At 37.1% G+C, this 22,924-nt stretch overlaps 2 protein-coding genes across 5 annotated transcripts; both read right to left on the minus strand.

The window, feature by feature from the left end:
• Positions 1–531: 531 nt before the first annotated feature.
• LOC306990141 (uncharacterized protein) lies at positions 532–6,832 on the minus strand. Of its 4 annotated transcripts, none has more exons than XM_079596562.1 (6): positions 6,758–6,829; positions 6,106–6,169; positions 5,130–5,991; positions 4,671–4,749; positions 2,264–2,377; positions 532–1,685 (listed from the first exon to the last, which is right to left on the minus strand). In XM_079596562.1, exons 3-6 carry the CDS (start codon positions 5,944–5,946, stop codon positions 1,001–1,003), a joined length of 1,695 nt encoding a protein of 564 aa, XP_079452688.1. In that variant the 5' UTR covers positions 5,947–5,991; positions 6,106–6,169; positions 6,758–6,829; the 3' UTR covers positions 532–1,000. The 4 variants fall into 4 exon arrangements, with proteins under 4 accessions (XP_079452688.1, XP_079452685.1, XP_079452687.1 ...); XM_079596559.1 differs by having other exon boundaries at positions 6,661–6,828; XM_079596561.1 differs by lacking the exon at positions 6,106–6,169 and having other exon boundaries at positions 6,758–6,832.
• A 65-nt stretch (positions 6,833–6,897) lies between these two features.
• Positions 6,898–22,671, minus strand: phka2 (phosphorylase kinase, alpha 2 (liver)). The gene is made up of 31 exons (XM_079596558.1): positions 21,977–22,671; positions 21,042–21,200; positions 20,445–20,492; positions 20,117–20,285; positions 19,316–19,398; positions 19,151–19,231; positions 18,970–19,068; positions 18,580–18,726; positions 17,942–17,995; positions 17,730–17,852; positions 17,541–17,636; positions 17,171–17,278; positions 16,453–16,531; positions 15,596–15,730; positions 15,349–15,458; positions 15,071–15,215; positions 14,898–14,976; positions 14,680–14,813; positions 13,889–14,059; positions 13,694–13,794; positions 13,451–13,584; positions 13,182–13,338; positions 12,476–12,555; positions 12,302–12,380; positions 12,099–12,228; positions 11,914–12,015; positions 11,701–11,819; positions 11,095–11,148; positions 10,403–10,630; positions 9,025–9,225; positions 6,898–8,189 (listed from the first exon to the last, which is right to left on the minus strand). The coding sequence occupies exons 1-31, from the start codon at positions 22,052–22,054 to the stop codon at positions 8,016–8,018; spliced, it is 3,657 nt and encodes a 1,218-aa protein (XP_079452684.1). The 5' UTR covers positions 22,055–22,671; the 3' UTR covers positions 6,898–8,015.
• Positions 22,672–22,924: the final 253 nt, after the last annotated feature.

The raw sequence follows: 22,924 nt of genomic DNA on the forward strand, positions 1-22,924 counted from the left end.
TTCAGTGAATGTTTTTCAGGGTGGCTTTAGCTTTGATCAGTTTCTGTATAGACAAATACATGATATGTCTTGGTAATAAAAAGCTATTAAACATTTAACCCAGCATAAAAATGTAATTACAATGTTACAGGTTAATTACAATAATAAAAACATTTTTTTTTTAAATGAATTACTCGCATACATTCAAACATTTAAATCGTATAAAAACTTGCCCTGGCCTTTATGGAAATTCCCAGTTAAATTACTTTTTTGTCTGGTTTTGTTTTATTCAACAGCTATTACAAAAATATTATACTGGAATTTACATTTAAGGAGGTATAACCACTAGTGAAAACACACATTTGTATAATTTAATCTTTGAGAAAGCCTATACCTTCTATCTATATATATCTATATATATATTACATTCAGTTATACATATTAACAATTCAAATTTATCCAATACAGAAAACAAAACTAAATTGCTGGGTCTGAAGGATGGATATATATATATATATATATATATATATTTTTTTTTTTTTTTTTTGTATAGATATGTATCCATTTCAAACTACAGTGTGATAAAAACAGTTTTGGTTGATTCACACAAAAAAAATAGAGAAATAGGAAGTCCTGCATTTTTGGACAAACATGTTAAATGTCAAAACATCAAATTAAACAATTCCAATTAAATTGGTTCAAGACACTAAAATGACAAGAAATGCAAGTTTGCTTGGAAACAGCTCCGCTCTGTGGTTATTACAGCGACTGCAGTTCAAACCACTGCGGAATTAACATCAGACGAACAGATGTGTTAATGCAGGATTTATTTACTCATGCATATGCCAATGCTAGAACACAAACAAAGGAGCAATACAATAAATATTAGCAGATTTTTTTTCAGAGTTCACATCTATTAATTTAAACAAGTAACAGAAGAAATTGAACTAGATAGCAGCAATGCAAGTCTTCAATTTTACAAAACAACTACCAGAACTAATTACAAAACTCCCATAGACACTCATTTGCAGGACTCTTTAATAATCTGGTTCTGATTTTTCACCATCGTGGCTAACATGGACTTGAAGTTTGGCTTCCGTCCGGCAAGTTTTGTATCACCAGAGGCAGAGACTTTCTTCTGGTTCCCTCGTTTAATCTTAGGCTTCACGCTGAAGAGATCTGTGGGCGTCCTGAACCTTTCTGAATCCTCAAACAACTCTTCCTGCTGCTCATGCTGGAAACCATTCTGGGCTTCACGAATCTCTCCACGTTCCTGCTGCCGCCGAGGGCTTTTCCTTTGTTCCGCAGTTTCCACAGCAACAGTTTCAGGCGTGTCATCAAACTTCAGCACCCGCCGTGTTCCGTCTATGCCATCAGACGCTTCCTGCTTGTTCAATTTGCCCTGGACAAAAGTCGTCCTCTGTTTGCCGGAAGCATCAGAGTTCTGCTTGTGATCTGCATTTAATCTTGAAATCAGGTCATCTACACTCAGTTTGTCGTCCTGTGTCACGCTGACACTGAGGTCGAGTGGATAAAGCTGCTGAGATAATGTGTCATTTATGGAAGACTTTCTCTTCACTGAAGATTTCCAGCCTCCAACGGGTGGCCAGACCACAGCTCGAGGCCTCTTACGATGACGTGGCTTTGCTTTGGTGATGGACAGGTCAGTCTGAATGCAGGTCAGATACTTGCAGCGGCGCAGACTCCTAAACGTATGCACACAAAATGACTTTACTTACCACTGAAATAATTGTACTGGGGTATTTACATCTTTCTTTGAATGTTACTATTGTAAGTTACATTGTGCTTACCGGTACATAAAAAGTTGGAAGATGAATTGAGTTTGCATTATGTGCACTTTTAATGTGCATCCAGGTTCACTTGATTATTACATTAGCTAATTAGAATGATTTCTGATGGATCATGAGACACTGAAGACTGGAGTAATGGTGAGCATAAAAGACTTCTTTCAAAGACATAAAAAAAAAAAAACGTACCTACCCCCAACTTTTGAACGGCAATGTATATACTGTATTAATTTATTTAAAAAATCAATTCAAATGACTTTAATTTAAAAATTATAAATAATACTACAAAAAATTATCAACAATCATATATTATAAATATATTACAATAATTGGGCTGGGTTCGAAAAACCCAAAATAAATGGGAAATAGGTTGCAAGCCCAACATCGCTGAGGTGGAACACAATGAGATCTCAGCTCGAGATCAGGGGCAGTTAAGAGTTTCAGTGACTGATAATAAATGACTCGTATTGACTCACCTCCGCTGAAACACATGAGGTCTGGAGCAGTTCACTTGAGTTCTGTTGAAGACTACAGAATCAGAGCCTTGTGCTGACAGCTTCCTGATGTGACTCAGGCTTGTCCACAATAATCTGAAGATCAACATTCACACAATTAAACCCAAGTAGCGGGATTATTAAAGGGATAATTCACCACTTGCTATGTGGCCAGGTAATAAAACCTGGCAGTCTATGCAGTACGTAGGAGCCATTTTTTGCTTTATTTGAACGCTAATTGTGTTAGTCTTTGTTTTATTGAGATGTGCACCGTCTGCAGAACAGGAGAAGCTTTAAGGCCTGGGTGTGTCTACTGGACTGTGGCCTGCTGCATGAAGCCTGTTTAAGTAGCTACTAGGGGTGCAACGGTTCTCTGTAAAAAAATCAAAAAAATCAAAACCACAGTTGATCTGATGACTCATTTATAATATGGTTTGGTGAAAAAAACAGCGCATAAAACAGATCCGCTAATGCATGGTTCCGAATACGCTCCGCATGCGGACAGTTCATCATGGCAAGCGAAGGAGACAACCCGCTAATAGAGCCACCACCAGTTTCATATAAGTCTGCTGTCTGGGAACATTTTGGGTTTCCAATTCGCTACAGCAGCGATGGTCACAAAAACGTGGATAAAACGATCAATGTGTGTAAAATTTTTATGATTCGAGTGCCGTATGCTGAAGGCAATGCATCTAATATGACAATAATCATTTACGCCGTCTGTCAAGCACTCAGTGCTAATTCGGGCAGACACAAAACAATAACGAATGCGCTCTGTGTTTTTATCGCCAAAGACATGGACAGGGCAGGGCATGCAGCCCTACTCCGTTGTTGAGGATGTGGGACTTCAGCATATGATTAAGACGCTCGAGCCGCGTTACGAAATCCCTTCGCGCACCCACTTCAGCAGCAAGGTTATTCCTTAACTGTATAATGAAACGGGGCAAAATTGTGAACGAACTTGCAAACGCACAATATTTAGCTCTAACAACTGATAGTTGGACTGAAAGTTACTTATTCTGAAAAGCACTGTTGATACATGTAGTATAATAACACTTAAGTTACAATGTTCATTTTTGCAGGGGTAAAAAACTGCTTAGCTTTTTATTTTTGTAAAGAAGTATTTTTTCTTTAAATTTGACAGTAGCCATTTTTTCCAAACACATGTCGTTATACACATATCGTACCGAAACCATGACCCTAAAACCATGATGCGTACCGAACCGTGAGTAATTTGAACCGTTGCACACCTAGTAGCTACCCAGGTAAGTTTGCGATTAGTTTGAGCCAACTGTTTTTTCGGGCTCTAGAAGGTGGATTGGTTTTTAGCAGGCTTCATCGCCATGGTAAATTACGCTACACGGTTATTTAACCGGCTACGTTTTATTCTGGGTTAGAGATCGCAGACCAAAACTGGACCAATCAGCTGTGAGTAGAGTGGCATGTATCTATGCAATAAAGCCACTCCCCCTGTATCTGCTCCAAATTAAAGCAGTTTAGAGTGGAATAATTTGATTTATATCTTTTTCTGCTACTTATTTTATTTATATTATATGAATTGTAATTATGTATCATTCATATATGCATATACTTATTACAATAATTTACAATTAATATTAAACTTTGCTTTTAAATTAATATAAATATGTATAAATGCAAGCTTTAAAATATAAGATTCGAAACAGATTAAGCTTACATGTATTCTTTTGTGAAACTATATCAATTATAAGGTCAATTTGTTTGATACACTTGCATTGATAGTCTGATATTTTCTTTCAGCCGCCTTCCCAAACTTTTGCTGCAGCGGCAGTGTTTATTCCTGCCACGTAAATTAATTTAATTTCATGATATATTTTTTCATGATCTCCTAATCTTTAGCAAAGAAGTGAATTGCGCCGGCTTTCTCGCAAAAAGAGAATCAAACTGACACTCTCCATGTCCGGTGTGATTGGCTGTTTGCCTTCAAAGTTAATTGCAAACCCAGGATTAAAACTGAGTTGGTAGAGAATGTTTATATCAAGTGTTGTGAGCCTGTTGAACCTGATCTAAACCAGGTTGGATTTATATGGATTTTTCAGCTCTTAACCTACTCCGAAACTCTGCTTTTTTTTTCTTTGAAACTGATATTTGAGTTTGTTCAAATAGCTTCATGCAACAGGCCTCTGGTCTTTAGACTTTGCCTTCTGTTTGTTTGTTTTGCAAAGGGAAACTTTAACAATCTTGTATTTTAAGAAACTAAATGACTTTTCTTGACCATTCTTAGTAATGTAAATAGTCTTTCGCCGTCTGCTTGTTGAGTCTTTTAGATGTTAAAATCTCATGGTCGTTGTTCTGGGGGAAAAAAAGTATTTTTTATATCAGTGTGATATTCATTTAAAACATAACATACCCCTTCTCCCGATGACGGGGTCTCTGAGGGTGCCACTTCTTCAGCAGAATCCACTCATCACAAGATAAAGACACTGGATCTAATACACAAAGAAAAAACATTTTTGGTAACACGATAACAGGCACATTAAAATTACACATTAAAGTGACAATTCACCCAAAAATGAAAATTCTGTCATCATTTACTCACCCTCAAGTTGTTCCAACCCTGTATGAGTTTCTTTCTTCTGAATGTTGGTAACCAGACAGTTGACTGTAGCCATTGACTTCCATATTATTATTTTTCCCCTGCTACGGAAGTCAACATTCATTACCAACATTCTTCAAAATAGCTTCTTTTGTGTTCAACAGAAGAAACTCATACAGGTTTGGAACAACTTGAGGGTGAGTAAATGATGAAAAAAAACAAAAAAACGTTCGTAAACTATCCATTTAATCTCAACACATCCGAAATGCTTACTCCTATCTCTGCTTTTCTCTTTGGGGGTCGGCTGTCTTCTCATCTTGGCGAAAAGACTCTCGCATTCTTTGCACCTTATGGTATCAACAGGATGACATGGCGAGCTGGGACCCGATTCCACCATGAGATCAGAACTGGATTTGTCCAACACAGACTCTTCTCGAGATTCAGCAGAGCTTCTCGGCCTCAGCTCAGAGTCAGAGGTGTTAGCCATCAACCTTATATTTCCAAGAGTGTCCTCAGCCATTGCACCTGGAGCCAGGGCGATCTTCTGAACGGCTCCATATTGTGGGTTCACAATGGAAAGCGGCCTCTCATCTTCTTTACTCAATCGGCATGATGCGCCAGCTCTACTCTTCTTTATCGGACGCTTCATATCATGAATAAGAGACACGTAGTCTTTTATTTCTTCAACACTGTTTGATTGGCTAGAGTCGGTGTCATTTAACACCACAGAGATGTTCTCTAAGACCTTCTCATGTTCTCGCTGGTGCCGTCGACCTTTCAGGACTGTTTTGTGCCGCAGTTTCATAGCGACAGATTTCTTTATTTCTTCAACACTGTTTGATTGGCTAGAGTCAGAGTCCCGTAACGCCACAGAGATGCTCTCGGAGACCTCATGTTCTCGCTGGTGCCGTCGACCTCTCAGGGCAGTTTTGTGCCGCAGTTTCATAGCAACAGATTTATTTATTTCTTCAACACTGTCTGATTGGCTAGAGTCAGAGTCCCTCAACACCACAGAGATGCTCTCGGAGACCTTCTCATGTTCTCGCTGTTGCTGTGGACCTCCCAGGGCTGCTTTGCGCCGCAGTTTCATAGCGACAGATATGGTAGTGACCTCACTGAGAACTAAGATATCCACCTGTGATAAAGTAAAATCAAATAATAATTTAACAAACAACATATACTGACATAATACATTACATGACTTAAGTATAAAACCTCTTCCAGGTAATAGTTTCTGACTGATTTCTACCTCACTGTAGTAGCATCCTGACTCTTGTCTTTGAGAAAAGTTAGTGAGGTTTTTGTAGCATGCCCTGAAAACATTAACGTTAATGGTCAACAGTGACAACAGTAACGTTAACTAGTCACCAAAGTTTTGGCTGACTGCAAATCCAAACAAAATAAAAGTAGCACATTTTGACATAATACTGACATAATATACAAGCTACTAAGTATAACATCTTTTACAGGTAAGTTAACATAATAGTTTCTGACTGTTCGGGGTGATTTCTACCTCACTGACCAAAGTTGTGGGTGATTACAAATCCAAACAACATAAAAGTAGCACATTTGATTGACTAATGCCCCAATACTTTGTTGGAGAAATCTTACCAACGTTAACGTAACGTTACATTGTGTACTGTACATACAGTTAAATATCACTAAATCGCCTCACCACACAAATAAAAAATTGTTATTTGTAGGCTAAAGTTACTCTGTTCGCGTTTTGGTTCATTGTCTCGTGAAGTTTTGGTACAAGTTGAATAAAGACTACAATAAATAAAAAATCGAACACATTTCTTACTCTATCTCGAAATGTTGATAGTCCGTTTGTTCTAACATGTCAAGCGACTTCTAAATGGACTGATCCGAAGCGAAAACGTAGCTTTTTTTTTGTTTACCTCAGGACTGCTAGGCTGTTCGCGCGCGATCACCCTTTAGCCTCGCGCGATCTGTCAATATTCTCAACCGGAAACTGCAGTTCAGCTGAATCATCCTTAAGAGGGCGCTGCAGTCTGAATCTTTTTTTTATTTTTTTATTATGATGTTCAAAAATAAAATAACAATAAGGTATTCCATTCACATACTGATTAGCTTTCTACAGATTTTTTTAAAATAACTGTAAATGTATATTCTTACCTTAGTATATTCTTAATTACTTTTAAAAAGTGTCCGACGATACATAGCATGCATAGATTATAACCAGAAAAATCCACAACATACAGCCGTGAAGTCATGGTTAATTAGATAATTCAATTTCATTTGTCTGTTGTCATACAAATCGAAACATACAATAAAACCTATTTTTTTAAAATCGCTAATGAAATCATTTGATCCGTCATATTTCTCTTGATTTTCTTCATAACTGTCTCCCTATAAAATGAATAAAAATAGAAAACACACTAAACAATGATTCAAATGCCTAATTTGCCAGTTTACCTGTGGGGAAAAAATGCACTTTCTAGGCTTCATGAGTTAGAATGTTGCATTTTCATGAAAATAAAATAATTTCTATAATTATATAACAATTTCAGACTATAATTAAATTTTTCACATGATTCTCAGAGGTATTACATTTTGTAATGCCTGTATGTTACTGTATGATTCTTTGAATAAGAAGAACATAAATAAAAAAACAAATAACGGATTACATAGTACTTTTATAATGTAATAAGTTATAAGATATTGTTAGGAGGAAAACACAAGTCTCAAAGCTTACAGTAATACAACACAGTGTTTTCTTTAACTAGAGACAGCGTACAGATCACAAGAACTGGCCTATAGACATTCCATTTAAGCTCCAATTTAAATAAAATAAAACACATTTTTATCAACATAAAATGCTAAATGCTTTAAAATTAGTTAAATTAATAAAACAACCAACCAAAAAAGATACTTAAAATGTCCAGATTTTAATTATATATTAATTATTTTATAGTATATAGAATTGTATACTTCAAACACAGAACTGTACAGTGGTCAATTTCCTACAGTCTGTTAGTTTCAAAACTATGTGACTGTGATATTTTAGTGGCTTCCCTGTTGATGCCTGTCCTTTGCTACCGAACTGAGGTCAACTGATTTTTCTCACTGTTAGATGAAATGAAACCGTTCAAAGATCAGTCCAGAAGGTCACAGATTTTCTGGGAACTGCAGTCGTTACTGCATTAGACAGCTGCTGCTTGGCAGGAAGTCTTGAACATATGTGACCACAGCCTTGGAAAGATAAGTCATCGTACCATAGCTGCCGCTAGGAGCACTGTCATAAAAGAAGTTGCAGATTCCTGTGGCAGGATCTTTCTCCAAGAAATACTCATTGGCTCCGTTGGATCTCTGCAATAAAAACATATGCAACAGTGACCTGATTGTACAAAGCTGGAATCTAGACAAAAGAAGGGCACTTTGATGTAAGTGTTATACATCTAAAATATGAGAGTTTTGATTTGTTTCATTTTTTTCATCAGTAAATATTTCACAGTTTTGATGACATTAAGGGGGACCTATTATGCCATTTTTCAAAGTCTTGATTTTGTTTTTGGAGACTTCCAGAATAGGTTTTCATGCTTGAATGTTCAAAAAACACATTCTTATCCCACATAGTTTACATTGTTGCAGCACCTCTCTTCCAAGTCTGAAAAATCATAATTTGCTCTGATCTCGTTGGCTGGACAGTGATTGGTCAACTGCTTTAAGTGTGTTTTTCGGAAATGTCACGCCCCTTACCATGACCGCAAGTTTCAACACACTAAAAACACAAATGAAACAGGCCTCGCCCTCTTTTTTTTGCATATCATTTGGGCGGGAATAATTTAAATGAGGAATTTTGTGACGTGTACGTTCCCAGAAGAAAATTCAAGACTACAATCCTGGCGTTCGAGGGAGTTCAGAAACAGTGCTCACTGCTATGGAGAATAACTCCCTTTGGAGAAGAATTTGGGCTTTGTAACTTTGCAGACCTTTTTCATGCTCAAACAGCAACATTACACACTAACGAAAGTTAAGAATGTACAAAGCATAATAGGACCCCTTTAACATTATGCTTTAATATAGAAATTAAAATAGTAATAGTAAAGAACAAGCAGGTGTGTACATACATGTGAACAAACCAAGCAGCATAATGAGCATCTTATGATTACACGTAACAGCATATAAAAAAGTATGATGATACCTGATCCAGCTGAAAGAGATCATTGGCCATGTGGACAATGCGGTCGATGTGAATAATTCCACCAATACTGGGAATGTCCATGTCGGCCACAAGCATCAGCACCATAATGGTCTCCACCAGCAGCTGTCTGTACTCAGGCTGTGGGACATGATTCAGTACAGACTCGACGTGCACTGCAAACTTAATCTCTCCCTCTGTCATCTACAATAATACACACAGACAACAGACAACGTACACATGGTTATGGGGGTTTCAAGAAAAATTCCAGATTCATGTTTCAATATAATAAAGTATAGCAATCTAAAATATAAAATAAATATATAAATACTGTTCAAAGGTTTGGGGTTGGTTACCTTTTTTTATGACATTTTTTATCAAATAAGTCTCTTACACTCAACCAAATCTGCATTTATTTGATCACGTAAAAACACAAAAACAGCCATATTGTAAGACATTATTTTATTTAAAATAACCGGTTTCTATTTTTAAATAATTTTAAAGATGTAATTTATTCCTGTGATGGCAAAGCCGAATTTTCCGAATTTTCTTGAGCACAGATTTTTATTATTAATGTTGAAAATGCTTAATATTTTTGTGGAATATGTGATGCTTTCCCCCCCAGGATTCTTTGATGTTTAGAAAGTTCAAAAGAACAGCATTTATTTGAAACAGAAATCTTTTGTAACATTACAAATGTCTTAACTGTCACTTTTTATCATTTAATGCATACTTTCTGAATAAAAGTATTAATTAAAGGGGACCTATTATGCAAAATTCACTTTTACATGGTATTTGAACATAAATGTGTCGGCAGTGTGTGTACACACAACCACCCTATAATGGTAAAAATTCACCCACTCCTTTTTTTAAATCCGCATAAATCATAGGAAGTGTCTCAGAACAAGCCATTTGCAGTTTCTGTGCAATGTGACGTCACAAATGCGTAGGCCCCGCCCATGACTACCCTATTAACATAGACCCGCCCTGAATGAGCTGTACACAGTCCGCCATGTTGATCTCCTCGCCAGAGCATTTAACACCAGAATTCAAGTAAGAAATGTATTCTTAAAGTCATTCAATCAAGAGCAGTGAGTGTTTTTCTTTGTTTGTTTGATTTATATTAACAGCATATATAGCAGAAGGCACTGTATATTACGCTGCCGTCACTTTAACACACAGATCTAATATATCCCACTCAAAAATGATATAATAAATTATCTGTGGGGTATTTTGAGCTGAAACTTCACAGGCACATTTTAGAGACACCTGAGACTTATATTACATCTTGTAAAAAAAAAAACTGACGACCCCAAATTATTGAACGGTAGATAAGAGGCTCAGTACATTATAGTGTGTATGTGTGTGCAGCCGTATGCACCTCACTGGTGGTGGAGGAAGGCAAGACGTATCCGGCAATAGAGAGGCCGTGACATTTCTGGAGAATCTTCCAGACTTTTTGGTAGAAGCCCATGGGCACCCGGTTTATGGCCCCGTCTAATCGGCGTCTCCTCAGCCACTGGCCCTGGCGCTCCTCCCACTGCAGGTGTGAGTCGCCTGTACCGGTCGGAGACAGGATCCCACTGGGAGTGGAGGGACTGCTGCATCGCTACAGGCACGCATACATTTCCATCATCAGTATATCAAAGATATGTACAAAGGCAGGGCTGTACAAAGTGACAGCTCTAATCACCACATATACTGTAACATGCTTTAGTAAGCAAGAACTAGGACAAACATAGCTAAGGATGTCATAATGTCTGCCCATGCTAAGTGAGTGAAATGACCACAACAAGACAAGACTGAATTGTGACACATATTACAAATGTTAATTGGCTGTTAAGGCTGCAAGTTTGTCCCATTTCAACTCAGATAACTTGAATTTTTGTATTTTTTAATGTATCAAGAACCAATTAGTTGAATTTACCCCTCCAAGATAAATTAATCTTTATTCTTTTAAATGGCCTTTTTTTTAAAGAAAGAAAGAAAGAAAGAAAAGTATTCAACAGTGGAGGGCGGGAGTTAATGGAGAGGGTTTCGTTTTTTTTTTTAGTTTTTTTTTTTTTTAGTTACCGTGGAACGCGGGGATGTGAAATTACTGCTGATGGAATGACTGCTGGTAAAGATCTATGAGGATAGAAGCAGAACATACAAACATTTATAATGAACATAAGAATGGAAAGTATTTCAGACGAATGAACATTTGAGGCATCATACAGAGAGGCTTACAGTCCAAAAGATGCTTCAAGATGTGTATGATATGGGCAAACTGAACATTACTCAGAATTTTCATGGTTCGACAAATGTGCTGTGACATCAAGACAGAATGGTCTCTGCACACAGAAAAACTAATCTAAAATATTTGCACAGCATGCCTGAAAAAAAACTGTTTTAACTCAACCCACGCTTATGGGTCTGGAGTCATCGAGCTGAAAACAAAATAATATAAATGTTATTTAATGTAAGTCAAGTCAAGTCACATTTATTTGTATAGCGCTTTTCCTAAATACACATAGTTTCAAAGCAGCTTTACAGAAAATGAGTCCACATTAGAATTTATAGTGATCTGTTATCTAATGTACACTAGTAAATATATCTGTTTATAACATCTTAAATGGCAGGGTAAATATATCATCATTTATGAAACACTAAAACACTTGAGAAATTATTTCACTCAACCTGTTTGATTTCAGTCTTGAGTTTTCTGATGCCCGTTCGCTCTGTCTTGGTGGCGCCCGTGTGTCCGAGCTCATGGATGGAGATGGCAGGACTCGTAGCTGAAGACTGAATAGGACGCACTATCACACGATACAGGGACATTATTAAGGAACAGACCAGCAGAAATATTTGCTGGAGCAAATAGCATGAAAACTAAGGTTGAATAATACTCACTGCTCCTCTCTACACCAAACTCTTTCCCGCTCAGGATGTGATGTAAGAGGTTCTTCATGTCAAATGGACTGAGGCTCATCAGGCTCTCTGACGCCTCCTCACCTGTAGCGGTCATATGGACAGATTCACTGCAGTGAATTTACAGTAAGCGAATGAAAAGGTTTGCATTGTCTGATTGGTTGTACCTGAGCAGTGTAGACTGCGTGCAAGTTCTGTAGCCATCACTTGCATGATGAGCCCGATGCGCAGACGCAACATATCTCCGAATAGAGATGGCTGAGAGCGCACGTACATGGCCAGATACGCCATGATCTCCTGAATTCAGAAGTTTAATAAGTGAATTAGAAGAAGAAGAAAAAACTACTTCAGGGCTTAAAATTAGGGCTACCTGTGTGAGTACTGCAATGCTGATGTCTTGTCCACTGGCCTCATAGATCAGGCTAATCAGTTCCTCGGGAGGAAGAGGACTACAAATAAGAGAATTGGTTAAGTAATAAGATCATATTAAAACGATTTAAAAATCAACATCTAAAAATGACTATAGGCAACTAAAGTCACTCACACTGTGATGACCTTCTCTCTGGGCTCGGGAGGAAGACCCACTGTTAGCTGTTTATGATGGGAGATCAGATCTGTACAGGCCTGTGTGCATATAAACAAACAAACAAACAAACAGCAAAAAACTATTAGAGGCAAAATTGTTGGTCACGGTGGAAATAATGCCACTGAAGGTCAAACTGATATAAATTATTTTTATACTTTGTTTAGATTATTTTGTTTTTATTTATGTTTTATGGATTTTCATAGTTTAGGATTAAAACTTGAGTCTGAAAAAGTAGTAAAAACAAATGATGAATAAATGAGGGAAAAGTTTCCAAGATAGTTTTAATGTGACATTCACTACTGTTCAAAAGTTTGGAATCATTTTTTTAGAGCGAGAAAGAAAAAAAATACTTGTATTCAGCAAGGAGGCATTAAATTGTTCGAAAAATGACAGTAAAGACAATTATAATATAAAAAAAAGATTCCGATTCCAATAAAAGCAGTTCTTTTGAACTTTCTATTCATCAAGGAATCCTGAAAAAAATTGTATCATGGTTTCCATAACAATTTTAAGCGTAATTGTGTGATAATTTTTATATATATATAAAAATTATAAATATAAATCATATTTTTCAACACATAAAAAAAATATGTTTCTGAAGCATTTTTTGAAACATAAAGTGCCTGTAGTTGACACAAATGCATTGATTGACATTGGGTCTCACTTCAGCAAGGACTTCCACCCTTTTCTTCAGGATGCCTGAGATGTAGCGGATGAGGCCCCATTCCTTACCCGCTCCCGCCCGAACATAAAGCTCCTCGAGAAGAGAGCGAACCGACGCATCACCTTGTCCTGACAGATTTACCACCCAATCCGGACCCCTAAACACACACAAAGAGAATGATCTAATAACTAATTTCAATTAAAATGGCTGTGTTAAATAACAAAATATTAAAATGGATATGTACAGTTGATTTGTATGTATGGTCTCACTTCATAGCATAGAGGACATAGAGAATATCTGCCTGGTCCTGAAGGGTTGGACAATGCTTTAGCTGATTGACCAGATAGGCAAAGTCTGTGTTCCCATGAGAATCACGCGGCAAGTTCAGGTCAATGCTATCAGCCTAGAGTGTTTGCAGATAAAACCACATACACATCAAAACTATGTGTCATACAAGTACATTCATTTCATTCTCCTCACTTTATGCTTGCTACTAGAGTGTGTGAACTTGCCTTGGTGTGATGAGAAACATTGTGCTGAGCAACATCCAGCAGGTTCAAAGACTTCCTGTGTTTGCTCATGATAGGGGCAACAGGCAAATACATGGAAGGCTCTGAAAAGCACATCATATAATGAAATGGCTTGTCTTCCACTAAAAGAAAGCATAGAAACGACTTTACAAATAAAGATCGATCTTGAGGGCTTACTGGGCATGTTGTGGCCCTGAACCTGGGCCATGAAAGAAAGGATGTCCCTGGTGGTGTGTTCAGCACTGAAAACATGGTGCTGCCCCCTCTGGATGGGAGGTAGATGGCATTTTGTAGAAGTGCTGTGCAACAGATCTGTGAGATACTGGTCAAACATGTCTCCTGAACCTCCTGCATGAAATAAAAGATAAATAAATAAATGAAATACTAGAAAATAACTAAAATAATTTAAAAAAAGTTAATTTAGGCATCACAACATTATAATGTACAGTATTAAAAAAATTATATTTACTTTGAGATATGCTAAAGGTTACATTTATTTATATACTATTATACTATTAATTAATATTTTGAAAAAGCTTTTACTTTGATAGTTTCATTTTAATCTTACATGCAAAAAAAATAAATTGTTATGTGCTTTTGTCATTTTGATTAGTTTTGTTTTTATTTTTCTATTTAGCTTTTAAGCTGTAGTTTTATTCATTTGCGAACTTCAAGTTATTTATTTCAGTTCAAAGCAACAATTCAGATATAAACAAAATTAAGTTTAGGTTTTTTATGTATTTTAGATTTTATTTTATTTCAGCTTTAATAGTTTTATTTACAAATGAACCTTTTCACAGACTGAAATGACGCATTTCCTCAGTTATCAACATCACAAATGTGTTCAAGTTTTTTTTTACAAAAAAGGAATTCAGCTTGCTTAACGAGTCTTTCTAAATACAATGGCAAAGGTATGTATATATTTTTGGGGGACAGATTCTTTACGAAGCAACTGTCGGTAGGGATACCTGAGGGCCCAAAACTCTCTTCCTCTTCCTCCTCATCCTCCTCTAGCAGCTCCTCTTCAGAGTCGGCGTCCAAGAAGCTGAGTTGGGTATGGAAGGAGGTGGTGAGGAACGAGGAGAGGTTTGCCATCTGCACCCTAAAGAGCACAGGGATTTGAAATGAACCACATCTGTTCCTTAAACATCACACTATACATTATTATTGTCACAAACTATCTGACCTTGCTCCCGCAAAGTAGCCATCTTGAAGCTTCCGCAAGGTGGACAGAATGCAGGGGTCAACACTGTCACCATCATCAACTGACCCAATAATAGAAACAAAGACACTGTTAATATTACTTTTTGCAGGTTGTAACAATATGTTCTGAGGTTACCAACAAGAAAGTAGTTCTACCCAGCATGCTCTGTGTGATGGGGAACGTGAGGGTCGGCCTTCCAGTCATCCGCCAGCAGGAAGAGAGGTAAGCAAGCTCTGTCCGCAACATCTCTACAATCATTTGGTTATCCAAGGCCAAGTAGAAGTGATGCTGGTCAATGAACTATGAGGAAATAAACAAAGTTGTATTGCTTATGCATATATTTGCAGTCTGACTGTGCAGTAGGTCTTCATTTATTATTAGATTTATAGATTAGATAATAGATTTCCTGCCATGTGAGATAATTATTATTTACCTGTGGAGTGAATGTGTAAGTACCATTTCTGATCACATAAAACTTTGAAGTTCCCAGGACACCGATGTGCCTGTATGGTCGCCCGCTCAGATTCAGTTTTTTATAGTTACCTATGCAATGGAGAAAGGAAATCATTTTAATTTAATTTTGTATCCTTAAATACCTTCTTCTTAAAGCAAGTCTACAGATGCAGCCGTTTACTCCATTTAGCTTTGTCCTGTTAGCCATGGTAGATCTGAACACTTACCCAGTTTCACATAAATGTGGCTGAGGATGCGAGCTGGCATGACCCGGATGGGCGAAACCTCAGAGACAGTCTGAACCTCAATCCCATGATCCCTCAGAAGCTGCTGGATCTGCACTGACTCAGCAACTACACTAACTAAATAGAACAAATAGAGCTGCTAGCAAAAGGTACATTTCCTCTGTTCAGTAAATTATAGCGTCAAGATTCTAGTAGTGAACTGAGTTTGCTTCAGCCCAAACCAACCAGCTGGGTCATTCCTACTATGTAACAGATTTTCATATCCCCTCCCCTAATATAAAATATTAATAAAATATTAAACTCACACATTTTATAGATGGAAATCATATCATAAAGTTATAATATTATATCACAATCATTACATATTATATAGTTTATTATGTCCTACATTTTTAACATGAAAAACAACAGGCTAAATGTTCAATGAATTCTCTGATGTGTTGTGATATTTGTAGTTTTGTCTCACTCAAACACTGTGATCACTGTTTCCTTTGTTAGATATCATAGAAATTGGTATGATAATATAATAATTTAAAAAGTGAATTCTCATTTGAGCTGTCACTGCCTTACAGAGCAACTTTATCTCTTTATTTCCTTTGTATCCTGTAGCACTTTATATCTTGCTAATTTTGTTGTAAATCTTTTGTGTAAGTAATTACATTTTATAAATAAAAAAACATATGGCATGTACTATTCCCCTAAATTACAGCTGTTTAAAAGGTAATAACAGGTGCAAAACTTCTACACAATTTAAGAAACTGTACAAATTGGTCTGTGTCTTGATAAGTACTGCATAACTGTCAATATTCCTTATAAAATAAGAAATTATATTCACAAACCTTGCACAACAACATCTGGCTTGAATTCTTTAGAAAATCGTCTATTAAGAGGATCAATCTCTCCAGGGGCCAGAAACCCCTGAAAAAAAAAAGAAATAATTTGTCAAATAATAGTAAAAGGAGCACAATAGATAAAACATTAAGGATTGCACAAGAAACACTGACATTAATATCTAGTTCAGATGGCGCAGACTGATAGATCCATTACATGTAATCTGCAAGTAATCACACCATTACCACATGGCAAGCTGATTGACCTCTGCTGGTTCTGCCGCCAAATGAGATTGCTTGCTCAACATTTAAATAGTCTGGTTCAGTGTTTGATGTAAGCTGGTCCTGCAGCACACTATCAGAGTTCCTCTGACACCCCCCACCTCCCCCAGCTCCACCTGTCTAGATCTGCCTGGGATTTACGTATGTCTATTGATGCAGCAGCATCATATCTTACATGCTCACAGCAGCGTGTCTGTGTATCTAACGGCAGTAGTCAATCTATTCTTGCTCTGCAGCATGCAAAGCAGGTCTAGTCCACCGAGACCAATATATTAACATTGCCATATTCATTTCCATGCCAAAACTACTCAGAGAGTTGTCATGACTGACATTTTGCATGTGCGAAATGTAGCACTTCAACAGTTGATATGATATCTTATATATTTTCAGATTACATATAATATGTTTAATATGAAAGCGGATCCTGTCATTCCAGGTTCAGTACCTCAACCAGCAGACTGCCCAGGATATACAGTGACTGGCCCCACATATGCGGGAGCTGTCCAGAGGCCACACGCTCCACAGACCGAGGATTCCTATACTCCTCCTCAATCTGAACAGGAAACAAACACACAGATTAAATCATTTTACCCAGAATTGATTTTTGTCACAGTTACCGACCAGAGTGCAAACACTCATTCAATTTGAATTAACTTTTCAGATTTTAGGCACAATTGCATCTTTACACAGTAAAGAATTAGTATTTTGACATAATAAATATGTATGACAGCTCAGTATGATAAATGTTGCAGATGAAAATCCTGATATGGTCCTGATAGGAGTAACTAAACTTGTTCTAAAAAGTTGAAACTCACTTTGTCAGCGGGTACAGCGTAGAGTTCAGGCACCAGACGAATCCCGTGTTTGCCCCTGATCAAAACTTCATCAAGAGCCTCTCTGTATTCCTGCACCTATGAGGAATGACACAGCCGTCAATCATTACTACGGAGTAAATGGCCATAATTCTAATTTATTAGATGGTTTACAGCATAGCCTGTTCATACCTGTTCATGGTCCTCATTAAAGATGCCATCAAGAATAAGGTAAGTCCAAAACACTGGCCACTCACATTCAATGTTCTCAAAGAGCTTCAGCTCAGCTGGATCATAGTGAAGTCGAGTAGGGTCCTATCACAAACATAAAAATATAGAATGCATGCAGTCACATTAATAGAGAACTAGCCAGAAAATACTTATTTTGTGTAAAATATGCTTACCTCTTTTGGGGTCCTGTATCCATCTCGGATAAATCGGCAACAGCCGTAACGTCCCTAAAATTATTAAAATATTATTTAGCTTGTAATTAATCAATAGAAACCACAGTTGAAAGCTACATAGCCTCTAAAGGGGAAATGGCGATGGAAAAAAATATGATATCATATTTCAAAGCTTTTGTGTTCCCTCGCAAAACTTTTGCATTCTCTCACAAAACTTCTGCGTTCTTTCGCAAAACTATTGCGTTCCCCTGAGAAACTTTGTTTTTGCTCGCAAAAGCACTGCTTCTCCGGGGAACACAAACATGTTGCGAAAGAATAAAAGAATACAAATCGCATTGAAATAGAATTGTTCCTCCTGTCTCATTTTCTTACAATCCCGATGTTTCTTTAGGGGCTTCTTAGTAAACATGTAAGGCTTTTTTTTTTGGTATGGGTCATGGGTAATTACATCTCAAGTGATCCAAAAAAAATGGTTGCTTGATCATTACATTAACAGGTAAAATGTTCTGCATGTACACTATACTTACTAAGGTACCCCTCAGAAAAACATTACAACAATTTCATCGATAAAAATGGTCCATTATTAGATCACTTAAGATGGATTGTCACGCATAGCCTTTTCCCTAACGCCACAGTACCTGCAGCTTGGTGATGATTTCTCCCTTGGTGATGTTGGCCAGATCTGCATCCTCCACTGCAAATGCAGGAAAGGAGATCACAGAGAGCAGACCAGCATCTATCTCTTTAGAGGTGGAAGCTCGAGGCAGCATGGAGCACAAGATAGACTAGAAACACAATGAGAAACAAGATGTTTGACTCAGGAAATCTTATTGATTGGAGAAACATCATTTTAAATGTGAATCATTCTTAAGAATAAACCTGGGCTGCATCTCCCAAAACCATCATAAGCCTAAGTAGATCATAGAGACCATTAGTGCCGATGGCTTCTATTATCTATTTTGACATATGACTCTGGTCTGTAAAATAATAACTAACTAAGAAGCAGGTACAAACTCTGATTAATTTACCTGACAGTGTTCTACTTCATCTGGGAGAACGTGAATGACTGATTTTGGGCCTCCGTGAGCTCCAAACAAGTCAAGCTCATCAATGGCCTCCAAAGCTGCCTGAAAACATGAACAGCAAACTAAATCAAAATCAACTTCTAAATGAACATAGAGACTAAACGAGAACAGATGGATCTCCTACCTTAGCCATTCCGACAGAGCTGCCGTTTAATTCAGGAATTCCCTGATTGGTCTTGTCTCCTCTCTCCCACATCCCATAATCCTGCAGGGGAAAATTAACAGGGCTGTGATCCCAGTTCAGCTCTGGTATACAGTTTAACCTCTTGATAAACCAGTGTGAACTTACAGCCACTTTGTATGCTGCCTCGATGTAGAACACCAGATTCTGGATAAACGCCACCTCGTCCAAGTTAGATATGATACGTAGACCTGCGTTATGATTTCAACAATAATGAAAATGGTTGCTGAAAATAAGAAACCCTACAGCTCAACAAAAAGCACAACACAACCATCAAAGCTTAAATTTAAGACCCCATGGAATGGGGATGGTTGTTGCAAAGTTCTGCACGTACAGATTTTTGAGAGTCTGGCAATACTTCTAAAAAATGTGTATTTACCACATATATAAGTTTAAAATTTACAGTCATTTTCTCAAGAACTCGATTACTATACATATTTTTGTCCAATCGAATGTTCTCTAGAATGAAAATGCCCCTAAAAATATATAGGACATGCAAAAGCAAGTAGCAAATCCTTTGATACATCCCACTCTGTATTTCATGTTTCATTAGGAAATATGTCAACACAGGAAAGAAAACTGTGCTGGTCAAAAAATGTCAATAGGTCTTTAAAGGCATTGTTCATCTAAAAATGAAAATTCTGTCATCATTTTCTCACCCATGTTGTTTTAAAAACGCTATGTCATGAAAGAATATATTTTGAGCAATACTGGTATCCAAACAGTTTTGGTGACTATTGACTTCCATTGTATGGATAAAAAAACATTCTCAAAATCTTCTTTCGTGTTCCACAGATGAAAGAAAGTCATACAGGTTTGGAATGACATGAGGGTGAGTAAATGTTTGAATGAATGAAGTTTTTTATTTTTGAGTGAACTTCCTTTTTAAGGATCAATTGTTGTTCTCACCTGAGGCGGTCATCTGAGCCAGGATGAGCAGGTACAGTGAGGTGGCATCGACCTGAAGGTGCCCCCACTGATCATCTCCAACCACTGTGGCACAGGTGGGTGTGTGGTATTTGGCATGCAGGCAGTCCTTTGTGCTCTGCGTGTGTTTGAACTTCTCTACCTTTTCCACCTGCCGTAATATGCACGTGCTTAGCCAGGCCAGAGACTTGTGTGTTCATATGTGTGCAGAAAATCAATGAACTAATGTATAAAATAAAGAATAAAAACTAGCTCAAATGAATGGGTTTAGAATAACAAATGAGTAAGACCACAGAGTTAAGTGCCATACCTGTCTCATCATACACTGCAGCAGCCCCTGCATTAGTTTAACCACACTCTGAAAAAAAATGTTTTATTAATAATGCAAGTAGTGACTTTATCTGAAAGGAATGAGCAGCACAATATTTTGAATACATTTATATTTACAAAAAAATTGCAAGACAATTGATATAATATATAAATATATATATAAAATCAGCATATTAGAACAATTTCTGAAGAATCATGTGACTGTAAAGAGATCATGTTTTCAGCAGTAATGATGCTGAAAATTCAGCTTTGCATCACAGAAATAAATTACATTTTAAAATATATTAAAATAGAAAACATTTATCTAAAATATTAATAATATTTAACGGTTTTACTTCTTTAAAAAAACTTATTAAAAATGTTTGGCTTCCTTGTAAACATTACATAATCTTACCAACCCCAAACTTTTGAACATGAACCAATCATAATAAGACTTTAAGACCACATAATAATGTGTTACAGTCTTTGGTATGTACAGTCTAGTGGAAGCAATCATCCAACCACCTGTTATACAGTAGTCAACGGCAATCTACTAACAATGCTACAACAGGTGGTCATGTTTTGAAGTTCTAGTCACCTGCTCAAGCTCGTAGGCTTTAGCTTTGTCCTCATCGCGGTCTGCATTTTTGCGGTATGCCATGCCAAGACCCCACACTGCTAAGATGCTGTAAACATTATCTCGGACCCAGGCATCCTTCTGCTGCTCGCTAGCTGGCAGTAGACCTGTCACTGGATTCTATATGGAGAGGTCAAACCCATCTTTATTAGTTCATACCACATAATTAAATATAAGTCTGATTTGTTATGCTAATTCTCTGAGCATTTATATATTTTATACATAGTATTTCATATATAGTAAATAATCACACATAGGTATGGTGATCACTTATTGTTTACTTATGCAGTTTCTTGTGTTGTGCATAAAGCATCAGCTCTGCTTTTAAAAGAATTCACATGCAGCATGCTAGAGATAAAACAAACATTTCCCTCACTCAAAAGTTATTTAAAGGTGACCTTTGATCAAGCCTTATTTATTTTTAGATTCCTCCTGTCAGAATGGCCCCACTGGTACAGAAGAATCTCAACCACAAGAAACTAGAAATGCCTGTGTTTTTATTGAACCAGATTTTGATTCTCACAAATCAATTTTCACTTGATTCTCAATTGCTTTACCAATCCTTTAATAATTCAGTTTTACATAATGTACAATATAGAATGGTTAGAATGCAGTACTGCAGCCCAGAATAGAATATAGAAGAATAGATCAGAATATATTAAATAATGTATAATATAGATTAGAACAGTAAGGACAAATAAAATAGGCCTACATTAGTGCATATAGCAAAACAGAATATAGAACATAAACAAAACAGAATAGAATTTATAAAAAGTAGAGTAGAATAGAATAGATGTACACTGTATAGAATAGAATTATAACACACTCGAGAAAATAGAATAAAATACAGTCTCGAATAGATAGAATAGAATTGTCAAATCATGTTTTGAACAAACCTGGTGACATAATATTGTTTCATGGACAAGTCTGGCAAATCCATCCAACCTCACTCCTGAATTACTGCGGCTCCTCATGCTGTCATCTGTTGTTGTTGTTGACAATTAAGATCTATTTATGATCTTGACATGGAATTTTAGAAGATATCTTCCTGAATGAATAACCTTCTGTTTCCCTGTCGATTACAGGAGGAGGAGAGCATGCAATCTTGACTGTATTAGTGACTCATGATAAGCCAATGTCCGCAGTGTTGTCTATCCATTTACTCCATAATAAAAACGATTAAAATACACAGGCTCACCACACAAACAGGCTTTTCAAAGTCATTAAACGCCCTTTTGCCATTTTATGGATCTGTATTAAAGCTCTGCATGCACATAAATCTCATTGCACATCCCGCATGAATGTTGACAGCAAAAGGGAGCCCGCCCACATGATGACGTACGGGGGTTTGAGTGACAGGAAAATCCTTCTCCAGCATCCAGGGACAGACGGAAGATTTCTAGTTATTTTAAACAAACCTTCCAATTCGTAAGAGTTTTCTTACCATCCACACATACTCCTCGTGCTAAGCACTTCCAAGACGTTAATTAAAATGTCATTTTTTAGGGTCTAAAATGGAAAAATCCGTTTAGGTTCTCCTTTTGACATTGACATTAGGATCTGGCTACGGTATGCGCTCTGGACCAAACGCGATTTGTTTTCATGTAAAAGATCGTCTTCTTATTGGTTCACGATAACACGCGTCACAATATGAAAACCGCGCCCATTGGGGGGAGGAAACAATCCAATCGTTTCAATGCTGCACACACACACTGTCACACAGCAGCTTTAATGCATTTTGTCTTTTGTGAGAAGCAAGAAATGGCCATACAAATTCAATGGAGAGGGTTGGATTGCATTTACACTAAAAGCCAATAATAAATACCTCTCTAGTTTTGCGAGGC

This window comes from Phoxinus phoxinus (assembly GCF_949152265.1).
Source record: "Phoxinus phoxinus genome assembly, chromosome: 22".
NCBI lineage: Eukaryota > Metazoa > Chordata > Actinopteri > Cypriniformes > Leuciscidae > Phoxinus > Phoxinus phoxinus.